This window comes from Danio rerio, chromosome 21 (genome assembly GCF_049306965.1).
Source record: "Danio rerio strain Tuebingen ecotype United States chromosome 21, GRCz12tu, whole genome shotgun sequence".
NCBI classification, from domain to species: Eukaryota; Metazoa; Chordata; class Actinopteri; order Cypriniformes; family Danionidae; genus Danio; species Danio rerio.
Window position 1 is genome coordinate 3,722,501 of NC_133196.1, and position 12,935 is coordinate 3,735,435.

The 12,935-nt window shown below is 40.9% G+C and overlaps 1 protein-coding gene across 1 annotated transcript; it reads right to left on the reverse strand.

The window, feature by feature from the left end:
* Nucleotides 1–2,750: 2,750 nt before the first annotated feature.
* Nucleotides 2,751–10,381, reverse strand: s1pr3b (sphingosine-1-phosphate receptor 3b). The gene is made up of 2 exons (XM_005173868.6): nucleotides 10,227–10,381; nucleotides 2,751–6,123 (listed from the first exon to the last, which is right to left on the reverse strand). The coding sequence occupies exon 2, from the start codon at nucleotides 5,996–5,998 to the stop codon at nucleotides 4,973–4,975; it is 1,026 nt and encodes a 341-aa protein (XP_005173925.1). The 5' UTR covers nucleotides 5,999–6,123; nucleotides 10,227–10,381; the 3' UTR covers nucleotides 2,751–4,972.
* Between the last annotated feature and the right edge of the window lie 2,554 nt (nucleotides 10,382–12,935).

Here is a 12,935-nt window from a genome sequence, read left to right on the forward strand (position 1 = left end):
TTTATTTATTTTTTATTTTTTTTGAAAAGGCTACTTTTACAATTTGACACATGTAAACCACAGCAGAAATGTTCTAACCAGCAGGCCCATGTCATATACAGTACAGATACTTCATAAATAATCTACTATAAATTAAAAGCATTAGCGTATGCTGTGTTTTTTGTTTTCATAAGCTTTAGATACGTAAAAGATATTCCGCTTTTAAATAATAGGTCACCTTTCGTTATGAGCCACAGCTGTGTTCAAAATGACATCAATGTTTTCAAAGTGCAAAGGGAGCGCAATTGTAAACCTGAAGATCGCTAAAACTGAACTGTAAAATACTTTGAAAGTAAATTACACGTAAGAGAGATGACCTTAATGCTTCTTATTTTTAATCATTCCAAGTTTTAATGTCAGAATGTTCTAAGTGAATAGGGCATAGGGGGGATTAGTGGGAATAGAACACAGCAAGGAACTATGTTTCTAACTACAGCTCCAGAGGTGCAGTTGCAAGCATACAAGTTTGCGATGCAGTTTGCTAATGTTCGTTGGAACGATGGATTTGGGAAACACCAAATCAACAAACTATGTTTGTAACGACACAACTTGCGACCTTAGTTGGCTAACCACGGCTTTCGGAAATGCACCCCTGTATGATGCTAAAAAGATGATAAAAAAAAAAAAACATAATAAATTAATAATAGTAATCTGTAAATTCTAAACAGTCCCAGATCAACTTCTCTCTGCTCCATGGGTGTTGTTGATGCAGACTGTGTTTCTCTCTGTGAAGTTGGTCTGTGTTTGATGCTCTTCAGTTTTGATGTTCAGAAGGTCACCGGACTTCAGAAAACAAGCACATCTCCTCTTTCTGCTTCTGTGGATTAACTCTAGTCTTTATCATTGATGCAAAACTGTTCTGCTCAGTCTAAATTTGGTGCTTTGGGGGTTAAAAAAAGCATGTTTAAAATGAAATGTATTATTATTATTCATTCATTCAGTTTCCTTTGACTTAGTCCCTTATTTATCAGGAATGTAACGCCAACTATTTCAGCATGTTTTACTCAACGGATGCCCTTCCAGCTGCAACCCAGTACTAAGAAACACCCATACACTCTCACATTCACACACACTCATACTCTGGCCAATTTAGTTAATCAATTCTCCTATAGCGCATGTGTTTGGACTATGGGGGAAACCGGAGCTCCCGGAGGAAACCCACACCAACATGGAGAGAACATGCAAACTCCACACAGAATTGCCAACTCACCCAGCCGGGACTCGAACCAGCAACTTTCTTGCTGTGAGATGAAAGCGCTACCCACTATGCCACCACGTCACCTATTATTATTGATTTATTTATTTTGAAGAACTTCAGTGGATGATATTTGACCCTAATTTCCGAGAAAAAACAGTTTGTTTTGCATTTAGAACTAATTTCAACAAGCATTATTTAAAAATGTGATTCATTTTTTGTTTTGGGGTAAACTCTTTATATATAAATCATGAAAATATCAAATGGAGCCGGTTTCTGTGTCTGACAATCGGGTTGTCGCGGTCCTAACCTTCGACCCCCACCCATTCCACAATGCACCGGCCCCTTACGGTTCCCCTTGCAGGTGGTGGGCCTGCGGGAGGATGGTCCCACGTCATTCCTTCGGGCTTGGCCCGGCCAGGTTCCGCGGGAAAAACCTGGCCACCAGGCGCTCGCATACGAGCCCAAACCCCAGGCCTGGCTCCAGGGTGGGCCCCAGGCGACGTCACGGTCGTTGATGTTCTTGTACTCATAAGGGGTTTTTAAACCGCACTTAGTCTGACCTGTCACCTGAGACCTGTTAGCCTTGGGAGACCTTACCAGGGGCATTAGCCCCCAACAACATAGCTCTTAGGATCATTCAGGCACTCAAACCCCTCCACTGTGATAAGGTGGCGGTAGTGGAGGAGTTTTAAGTATCTCTTGGTTTAATAACAAATAACCCTTGGTTTTGGTTTTGTCACATATTTTATAAGTTTTAATAAAGAGTTTTTTTTTTTAAATAAAGAGCTAGTTCTCGTTTAAAAAAAAATTTAAAAATAGGCTTACAATGAGTATATTTGCATTTGTGTATAAAAAAATTTCCAATAAATAAAATGAGGTTTATTCAAAAAGTTGAATTAAGGAATTGTTTTCCTTTATATAAAACCCCAAAATAACATGTCTATAGCTTAAAAAAAATCACCAAACCTTTTGGACAATTAGAGAGTTTACATCCGACCAAAAAGATTTAACAAAGGGACACTCCCAAAATAAGTGAGCAACAGATTCAGAAGATGAAGTTTTATATGTGTAATCATTAAATTCAAGTACAGTGTCTACTCTAATGCGTCAAATAACTTTTATGCAATAAAGTTCCATTCACCTTTCAGGGTAACACAAAAAGAATAATATATAAAAGAAGTAACCAATAGTTATTCGAAACACAGCAGTATAAAGATGTAGCTTAAAAATTACTAATAATATTTTGGTTGTCAAATATCATTAATAAATATGTACTTAAATGATTTTCTCTCTAAATATGCCTGATAAGAGTTTGTGATATATAAACTGTTGTTACATTGATTTACTTTTTAGTGGGAGTCTTCTGTAAATCATGGTTCACGTAGTTTAGACGCTTGAAAAACAGCCACAGATCTCGATTACAACTGGTTTGTGCTGTTAGTTTGTGCCCAGCAGAGGGCGAGCTTGAGCTAAAATTATCCACACTACACACACAACATCCAGTACTATAAACAGCTTTAAACATCATGCGTTTAATCTTATAATACATTTACAGCAGCCTACATTTACACACATCCCTTTGTTTTAGTCATTGGGTTAAAGTTTAAATATCTCACAATTAAATTACTTCAACAAAATGAACAACCTCCAAACAATATGCCAAGGCAAAGGTGTAAAACATGCTAATATATTACATCCACTCCTGCTTTTACCAACATTAAAGGTATGTCCAGGTGAAAAAAAAATTACTATAGTGGTTTAAAGTAAATACTACAGTGTTTTTGAGCCATACTATATATAAGTAATCTGATGTGGGGATTCTACAGATCTATGGTATCTATTTTATTAGAAACAAATGACCCAATAGTGTAGTTTTCCACATACATAGGGTCATTCAATACACCAATGTTTACTATAGTAAAAACTACGGTATACATTACAGCAGGGTTGTCAAACTCAACTCTTGGAGAGCCGCAGCCCTGCAGGGTTTAGTTCCAGCCCTGCTTCATCACACCTATCTGTAGGTTTCAAACAAATCTAAAGCAGTTAGTTTGATCAGGTGTGTTTCATTAGGGTTGGAACTAAACTGCAGAGCTGCGGCCCTCCAGGAACTGAGTTTGACACCTGGGCATTACAGTTTATCAGTTCACCATATTTATTACTAAAGTATGTTGACGCATTTATTAACAAAGAGTTGTGAATACTGCAACATACACAATACACATTAATATAGTATTTACTTTACATTACTATAGTATTTGTTCATATGGGTACATTATTAAACATATCGCTGTATAAATGCATTCAATATGTTTGTCAAGTATGAATATTTTACTCATCTTAAATAAATGTTTTGTTCTACTGTGGGGAACATTAGGACTTTGTGCCATTATGCACTTAACGTGTAACTTTAGTGTGCACTTTAGTATGCTCTAATGCTTTAAGTGCACTTAAAAAGTGCATACTAAAGTCCTATAGCATGCACTAATGCTGTAGTGTGCATTTTAGTGCACACACTGAGTGCTTTAGGCTCTGTCACGGCTGCTAGGTTGATTTTTGTGAGTGGTTTGGAGTTATAGTTGTACATGACGTGAGGCTGGAGGGCAAAGCAAGGTGATAATCATCAATTTTTTAAAGAATGACTTAATGATATTCAAAGACTAAATTCAGTATACGACGTAGAGGTGATGCAGACTACATTTTGCCAAACAGATACATCCACAACATGAACGCAACACAGTAACTTGCATGTGTAATATATTACAATATATTAAAGCCTCGCTGCTGTCCCTGTTTTCTTCAAACCCAAACCAGAAATTAGCATGAACACAGAGCCAACTAAAATTGATTTTTCTGGATATTAACATTCTTACAAACATTTGAGATAATATAAGTGTAACCCCGCCGGTCCTACACCACCCAATCCGCTCCGTGCTGGTATCGAACCGGTGACCTTCAGCACGGGAGTTGGTTACTCTACCAAGGAGGCTAAAGACCATGGCCCCTAGCGTCTGTCGCTAGAGCACCTTTAGAGGTCAGAGGAGTGAGGTTTACCTGCACAGCACTTACTAGCTGGCCTCTGCTACACTCACCCGCCTAAACCTCACTCCCATCCGGGTCATGGCACCAATGTAACCTCGCCGGTCCTACATCACCCAATCCGCTCTGAGCTGGTATCGAACCGGCGACCTTCAGCATGGGAGTTGGTTACTCTACCAAGGAGGCTAAAGACCATGGCCCCTAGCGTCTGTCGCTAGAGCACCTTTAGAGGTCAGAGGAGTGAGGTTTACCTGCACAGCACTTACTAGCTGGCCTCTGCTTCACTCACCCCCCTAAACCTCACTCCCATCCGGGTCACGGCACCAATGTAACCCCGCCAGTCCTACGCCACCCAACCCGCTCCGAGTTGGTATCGAACCGTCGACCTTCCGCATGTGAGTCAGTTGTTCTTACAAGGAGGCTAAAGACCATGGCCTCTAGGGTCTGTCGCTAGAGCACCTTCAGAGGTCAGAGGACTTACTAGCTGGCCTCTGCTACATAAGTACACAGGTCGGCAAAGTATATAACAGTATTCTAGTCATTTTTGGAAAAAACTTTTGTTAAATAGAAATGGGGGGGTCATAATTCAGCTGTAATGTACTTTTAAATATCAAAATATTGATCAGCTTAAAACACTCAGAACATTTCAGTTGTTTGCATTGCTTTACTATCTACACCTCTGAGTCACCAAAAAAACTACGAATTGCAGACATCTTGGTTTTCTTGTTCTGCCACTCGTGGGCAATTGGAGCTAGATTTGCTCCGACTTGGATCCGTGTTTTTGCATCCCACAACTCCGTCCTTCACCAAACATCCACATATGAGCTTATAAAAGGCCCTTCGCATTTCTCTGCTGGCCAATGTGTAGATGACGGGATTCATAGCGGAGTTTAAAACAGCTAGAGCAACGAACCAATCAGCTTTCAGAAGAACCGGGCATCTTTTGGGACCACACGCTACGTCGATTAACAAAAGCACGAAAATCGGCGTCCAGCATGCGATAAAAACGCCAACGACGATACTGACCGTCCGCAGTAAAGCCATGGAGCGCTCGCAGTTACTGTGTTTGGTTACTTTACGACTGCTACTCTTGACGAGGACGTAAATACGCGCGTAGAGGATTGAAATTGCTAGAAGAAGCGATATGAAGATGGTAATGCAGAACGCAACGTAATTCTTGCTGTATAGAGGTAATATAGTCGAGCATTGTGGAAGATCCTCTAAACAGTTCCATCCCAAAATGGGAAGCGATCCCAAAGTAATGGCGATCAACCAACATGTTCCTATGAGCAGAAAGACTCTGTAGTTTTTGTTAGCGTCGTAAGGCCTCATTTTGATCATGGTGAGATGGCGTTCGATTGCAATCGCTAGCAGGCTGAAAATCGAAGCGCCCAACGCCACAAACATACTTCCTTCACGAATGAACCACTCGGCTGGAGATAAATGGAGCGTCCGCTGTCCTGACATCAGTATGTTTGCGATGTAAGCCACACCGGCGAGCAAATCGCACAAAGCGAGGTTAGCGATGAAAAAGTACATCCGATTATGAAACTTGTGGTTCCTCCAAATGGCCACCAGCACAATTAGGTTCTCCAAGACGATCAAGCTGCAGACAACATAAAAGGCCATTATTTTGGGGTCCATCGGCGCCCCTTTGGTTTCATTGCGATTGTCTAGTTTTCCGGTGAAGTTGTAATGGTTGTAGATGTGTTGGTTGATCATAGCAGCGCCTCATGTGCTGGTAAAAACAGCTCACAGACTGGTGTTTTGTGAATGTTTTCTTTTCTTCAGGGTGAGCGGTCGGTCAAACACCACCCTTTACTGTCATGTTGGTGGCACACATCTCCCTGCAGAGAGAAAAGAGACGTGCTTTAAAGTCACATTCAAAGACATAAAATAAGTACAAATGAATTCAAAACTCACCACGTGATTTTGTTAGCTCACATTGCTAGTTTTGTACAATTCATCTGTGCATGTCATTAAGAAAAAAATAAAAGTTTGCCCTTGTATAGTTCAAGAGTTCACACTTAGCTGATGATTGATTATAAAGCTTGTTTGGCATGCTGTCCTGGGAGAGAGCCCTGAGCTCAGAAAATCCTCGAGTTTGGGACTCCTTGTTTGGAGAACTCAGGTTGGTCTAAAGAACTCCCCTGGTTTAGTTAGGGTCTAAGGCCCCGTTTACATTAGTGCGTTTTACTTTTAAAACGGCGTCTTAGATCAAAAACGATCCGCGTCCACACTTGCGATTCACCTAGCATTTCTGAACATATCTCCGTCCACACTACGCCACCAAAAACGTATATCACGTGACCATTTGCGCACTCTGGTCATGCGCACTCTAGTATAAACAGGAAGCATGCGTCTTGCTCGGCATTTGGTTATTGTTAGTCAACAAACGTTGGTTGAACAATGAACGCGATGGCAAAGAAAGCAAGAGAGGTATTTTTGTGGACAGACGACGAGGTCGAGTTGTTACTAAAGGTAACAAAGGAATAACTGCACAATGCCGCCTAAAACAAACAATAGTGCAAACAACACTCCCATTTCTGTGTCCATGTTGTTGTTTACAGTGAAGGCTGGTCTGCTGTCTTCAGGTAGTGTTAAAGCCATGTGTTATAGTCATGTGATAGGGGCTTGACGAATAAGGGAAGGATACGCAATGACACAAAAGCCCCAATCAGCTAGCGAATCTCAGCAGCCCCGCCTCCGTTTTCAGATGTCTCCGTTTTCCGTCATCCACACTGAGACGGAGCAGCAGCGTTTCAGAATGAAAACAGCCTCTCCAGCGTTTCCAAAACGGTTCGTTTTTGGCGCTCGAAAACTCCGGCATAGTGTTGACGGATGGCGTAACCGTAGCAAAACTACATAAACGGGGCCTAAGATAGATAGTAGGAGTCGCTTTAGAGAGATAAGCTGCTGACTGAGGCATAAGTAAGAGCCTGACTGAGAGCTCATTTATAGTGTCAGTTTGGTTTGTCAATTCACTTATTGAGCATGTGTTTGGACTGTGGGAGGAAACTAGGGAACCTGGGGGAACCCCACGCGAGCGGCAAGCACAGGGAGAACATACAAACTCCACACAGAAACATCAACTGGCCCAGAAAGGACTCGAAACAGTGACATTCGTCGTGTCGTGCCGTCCATCTAGTTAAGGAGGAGGAGTAGAGATGGAAAGGGGGACTCTTCAATACGAAGATACTCAGGTAAGAAACTCTGGTTATTTATATTGTATTGGATTCATCTGATTGGTAAACCATATGATAGCTAATACAGGACCAGCTGTGGTCAATCATAAACACGTGATCCTCTCGAAATTAGTTTATAAATAAATTATCTTCAGTTCAATTCTCAGTAATCCTCATTAAGTCTATCTTTGGGCGGGGCTAGCATACTTAACCACGCCCCCTCCAGCTGTCAGTTTTGACAACACACAGAAATGGTGTGGAGGAGGAGTCTGTGATGTTGCAATAACTCTCCCCAAACCCTTTTCCCCATCTTTGTGAATGAAACCAGCCAATCAGCTCGCAGTAGAAAAACAAGTCACGCCCACTGTTTACTCAATTATTATTCCATTTCTATAGGAGGCGAAGCAGTGGCGCAGTGCTGTCGCTTCACAGCAAGAAGGTCGCTGGTTCGATCCTCGGCTCAGTTGGCATGGAGTTTGCATGTTCTCCCTGCATTCGCATTGGGTTTCCCCCACAGTCCAAAGACATGCAGTACAGGTGAATTGGGTTGGCTAAATTGTCCGTAGTGTGTGAGTGTGAATGAGTGTGTGTGTGAGTGGATGTTTCCCAGAGATGGGTTGCGGCTGGAAGGGAATCTGCTGCATAAAAACTTGCTGGATAAGTTGGCGGTTCATTCCGCTGTGGCGACCCCAGATTGATAAAGGGACTAAGCAGACAAGAAAATGAATGAATGAATGAATTTCTATAGGAACTCGTTCATTCATTCATTTTCTAGCCGGCATATTGTATGAGAAACTTACTTTGTTTATCAAATAAAGTGGATCTAACTGGATTTGCATTGTAAACATTAAATACAAGTTAATAATGTATTACTTTTTGGTTTATATATTAAGGTTTTAGTTATGATACTCCCAAAATCCTTCCACATAAATCCGCAGATTTTCAACAAAATTCTGGGCAGAAACAGCAAATGATGTCCGCAGAATCCGTCTGGCCCTACTCATTACATATGATGTCTTATTGATCATATCATTTTTACAGTGTAGTGTATTGTTTAAAAGTGTGATATTGCGATCATTTATTTTATGTTTGTAATAGAAACAAAAACATTATTACAAAATAAAATATTAGGTTTTAATTTGGTGATGTAGTGGCGCAGTAGGTAGTGCTGTTGCCTCACAGCAAGAAGGTCGCTGGGTCGCTGGTTCGAACCTCGGCTCAGATGGCGTTTCGGTGAGGAGTTTGCATGTTCTAGGTGTGTTCGTGTGGGTTTCCTCCGGGTGCTCCGGTTTTCGGTTTCCAAAGACATGTGGTACAGGTGAATTGGGTAGGCTAAATTGTCCGTAGTGTATGAGTGTGTGTGTGTGGATGTTTCTTAGAGATGGGTTGCGGCTGGAAGGGCATCCGATGCGTAAAAACCTGCTGGATAAGTTGTCGGTTCATTCCGCTGTGACGACCCCGGATTAATAAAGGGACTAAGCCGACGAGAAAATGAATGAATGAAGGTTTTAATATGAAAATATATTCAAATAGAAATTATTCCTGAAATTTGACTATTTAGCACGACACCAGTATTCAATGTCAAGTGATCCTTCAGAAATCATTATCGTGTGCTGATTCATGACCTAAAACAAAAATAATCATCAAAGAATAAATAAAAAATGTTTAAAAATATATTTTGGAGGAAATTGAAACCTTTTCTTAATTTGCATGCATAAAAACAACATGGAAGCTGAACATAATACATTTACTGTCACTTTTACATACACATTTTGTCCAAAGCATCTTGAAAATGAGTTTTGATCTGACTTTAGATCTTTTAATGTGTCCTTTCTACCATTCATTCATTTTTCTTCAGCTTAGTCCATTAATTATCAGGGGTGGCCACAGGGGAATGAACCGACAGCTATTTATGTTTTACGCAGCGAATGCCCATCCAGCACGCATACACTCTCATTCACACACACACTTATACGCTACAGCATAGTTAATTCAATTCAACTGTAGCGCATGTGTTAGGACTGTGAAGGAAACCCTCGCCAACACGGGGAGAACATGCAAACTCCTCACAGCCGGGACTCGAACCAGCGACCTTCTTGCTGTGAGGCAACAGTGCTAACCACTGAGATACTATTAATTCTTTAAATATAATAAATGAATGCCTTACTAACCCCAAACGTTATTCTCTGGTTAAAAATGGTAACAGTGCAGTGTTGTAAAGTCTACATAGTGGGTGGTCAACCAGCATCTGACCACCTTCAAACCAGTAATCAAGTCATCATAAGCTACATATAATACAGAATGCATCCACATGCTCAAAATACACTGTAATCACATTACTGTCCAAAAGAAAAGCACATCCAACTTACAATAATGCTGGTAATCCTATTAAAAACACACAGCGAAACAGCAGAGAAAACGCATTGCAACTCAAAAGGAATTCAAAAGCTAAGTCTCCAAGAGTTAAACAGTTGACTTGAATTATTGTATAGCATGTTTAAGGTCACTTTTAATTTATATAATATATAAAACATATAATAATACCATCCAGAATCACAAAACATGCACTGAACTTGCTATTGTGCATGTCCCTAATTGCACATTAAATAATAGCAATGTTTTTAAACGCTAAACATTGTAGTTTCCCAAAACGTTATATCATTTGTAAATGCTCTTTGAATGCCTAAAACTATTTCTCGTTTGAGTTTAATCTTGTATGTGATGCCTAAAACTCTTCTGTAATCTTGTATTTGATGTTAACTCACCATCAGATATGACAAAGCGCAGAGTTTCCTCACTGAGAGCCATTCGTGTGTCCTCTGTTTTTAAAGTAGAATTTGTTTTATTTATTATATTTCCATCTTTGGGTTGTGCAGAAGTTGAGCGGTGATTTTACGTGCAGGGAGCTCGGAGTCCGACTGCGCGTAATGGAAGAAAGCCCTTTATCTGTGCTGCTCTTTTCCTGTGGTGTGTGTGTGTGTGTGTGTGTGTGAGACAGACAGTCCGGCCCACAGCCCAGACACACCTCCACACCACTTCATCTGGAGGAGGACAGATTTTCTGATCTCATATAGATATCTGCTATACGCATGTGTGATTGTGTGTAGTTTATTTATATAGCACAATTTTTAAAGGGGTGGTCCAGTACGAAATCATATTTGAAACTTTAGTTGATGTGTAATGTAGCTGTGCGAACATAAACAACATCTCTGAATGTAAGACGCTCAATGCAAAGGGAGGCATTGGCTTTTACAGAGTTAGCTTAGCAAAGCAGCGAATGAAGTTTGGGGACTATAAAAAAAGATATCCAAGTTGGTGAGATCACAAATGCTTCAGGTTACTTGCTTTCACCAAACCGCGCAGTGAAGGGGCGTGGCCAGAGGCGCTGTGATGTTACAACAGAGAAAGCTAAAGTGGCGTCCAAACGCTGCTATTTCCACAGAGCTTCCTCTCTTTCTGTATTTGTGCTTTCAGAGGACACAGCACAAAGAGAAAAGAGCTTACAGTTTAATTTAGTTATGTTCCAGAGAATTATAAAACAGATATAGCTCTAGCATTTGACAAAGGAGAACTTCCAGAATCTCTCCCAGTTCAGCTCTGGCTTCGGCTAAAAACTCAGATGAAGCTGTGGATTGTGAGCCTCAACCTGCCCACATGTAAAGAAACTATATGAGGATATATGGATATATGAAATCTAGAGCAGTATATATGCACCAGAGGTTGCGTTAGACTTTCTGATTGTCCGTCATTTTGATGGAGAGGGTTGTAAAATTTCCGTCATAACTTATTATTGATCGTTATTTAATTTGCAGACTTTCTGATTGCTTTTTTCATTCATATTTTAATAATGAACTTGCACGACGAGCATATCGGCTAAATTATTCATTTATTTATTTGACAAATGAACAAAATCTCCTATCTGCCTTACCTCATATCTTCCTCCTGCGTCGACCTGAACTGGGTGCTTGCCTGTACGTAATCAAACGCATCAAGGGAGACTGTTTTTGCCTCGGAAAGTCGACTTCTCGTGACCAAACGCGCCATTTCAGCCGGCGTCTTATAGTTAGGAAACATTTCTCCTAAGACTGTGATCAAAAAGTTATTTAATGAAGTTGAATGAAGTAATGAAGTTTACGCCCCTTTGGCCACCGGGAAGAATGAGGCGGAGAAACGACGCAGTTTTAAAGTATTTATTCATAACATGAATAAACCAAAACAAAATTCTCACGGAGACTGTCGTCAAACTGAAAGCAAAAGTAAAACAATATGTCCGGGCACAATATGTCTCTCTCGGCTACCTCTGCTATCGTTCCTCCTCTTATAGTCCAGAGCTCCTTCTGTAGGATTCGAGGCTGGTGCGCATCACAGGTGCATCCACTTACGCGGCAGCCTCACTCCCACAGAAGGAGCTCTGGACTATAAGAGGAGGAACGATGGCAGAGGTAGCCGAGAGAGAACCGGGCCTGGACATATTGTTTTACTTTTGCTTTTAGTAGAGCTGCCGTTCATGTTATGAATAAATTCTTTAAAACTGCATGCGTCGGTTCTCCGCCTCTTTCTTCCCAGCAGCCAAAAAGCCATAAACTTCATTACAGTGATGCCGAAACCCGGGAAAAAGGAGGCGAAGATCCGATAGTTGTAGTTTTTAGTCGTTTCTTGAAGACAGCAAGTGACTCTGCCGTTCTGATGCAGTTAGGGAGTTCATTCCACCAACTGGGCAGATTGACCGAGAGTTCAGGAAAGTGATTTCTTCCCTCTTTGGGATGGAACCACAAGGCGACGTTCATTCACAGAACGCAAGTTTCTGGAGGGCACATACATCTGCAGAAGTGAGAGCAGATAAGAAGGAGCAAAGCCAGAAGTCGCTTTGTAAGCAAACATCAGAGCTTTGAATTTGATGCGAGCAGCAACTGGCAGCCAGTGCAAACGGATGAGCAGCGGAGTGACATGTGCTCTTTTAGGTTCATTAAAGACCACTCGTGCTGCTGCAGTCTGAAACATCTGAAGAGGTTTGATAGAGTTAGCTGGAAGCTGGTAGTTGGAATTAAATTGAAAATAGCAATGCTTGAGCCTATGAATGCACAAAGCAGAACAACCTACCCGTGTACAGCACACAACGATGAGTAAGAGATTTAAAATGAGTTATAAATCTTACTGCACCATGGCAAACAGTATCCAATGCATGCAGGCTCTAAGATCAAGTATGCAAATAGATAACATCACCGTAGCCCAATATCGACATAAATGTTGCATAAACCAGCTTCCTTTTAGCATCGAAAGAAAGGCAGCTCTTAATTCTGAAATAGGAGCCTAAAATCACTTTTAGTTTTTTCATAAACTAAAAGAAAGTGAATCATCAATTAAAATTCCAAGATATTTGTACTGAACAATGAAAATCATGAACTGATTGCAACATTTGTTCTTGTTTGCTCAGCCAATTAAATGCGAGGACTAAAACTAAGGTTTTCTAAAAC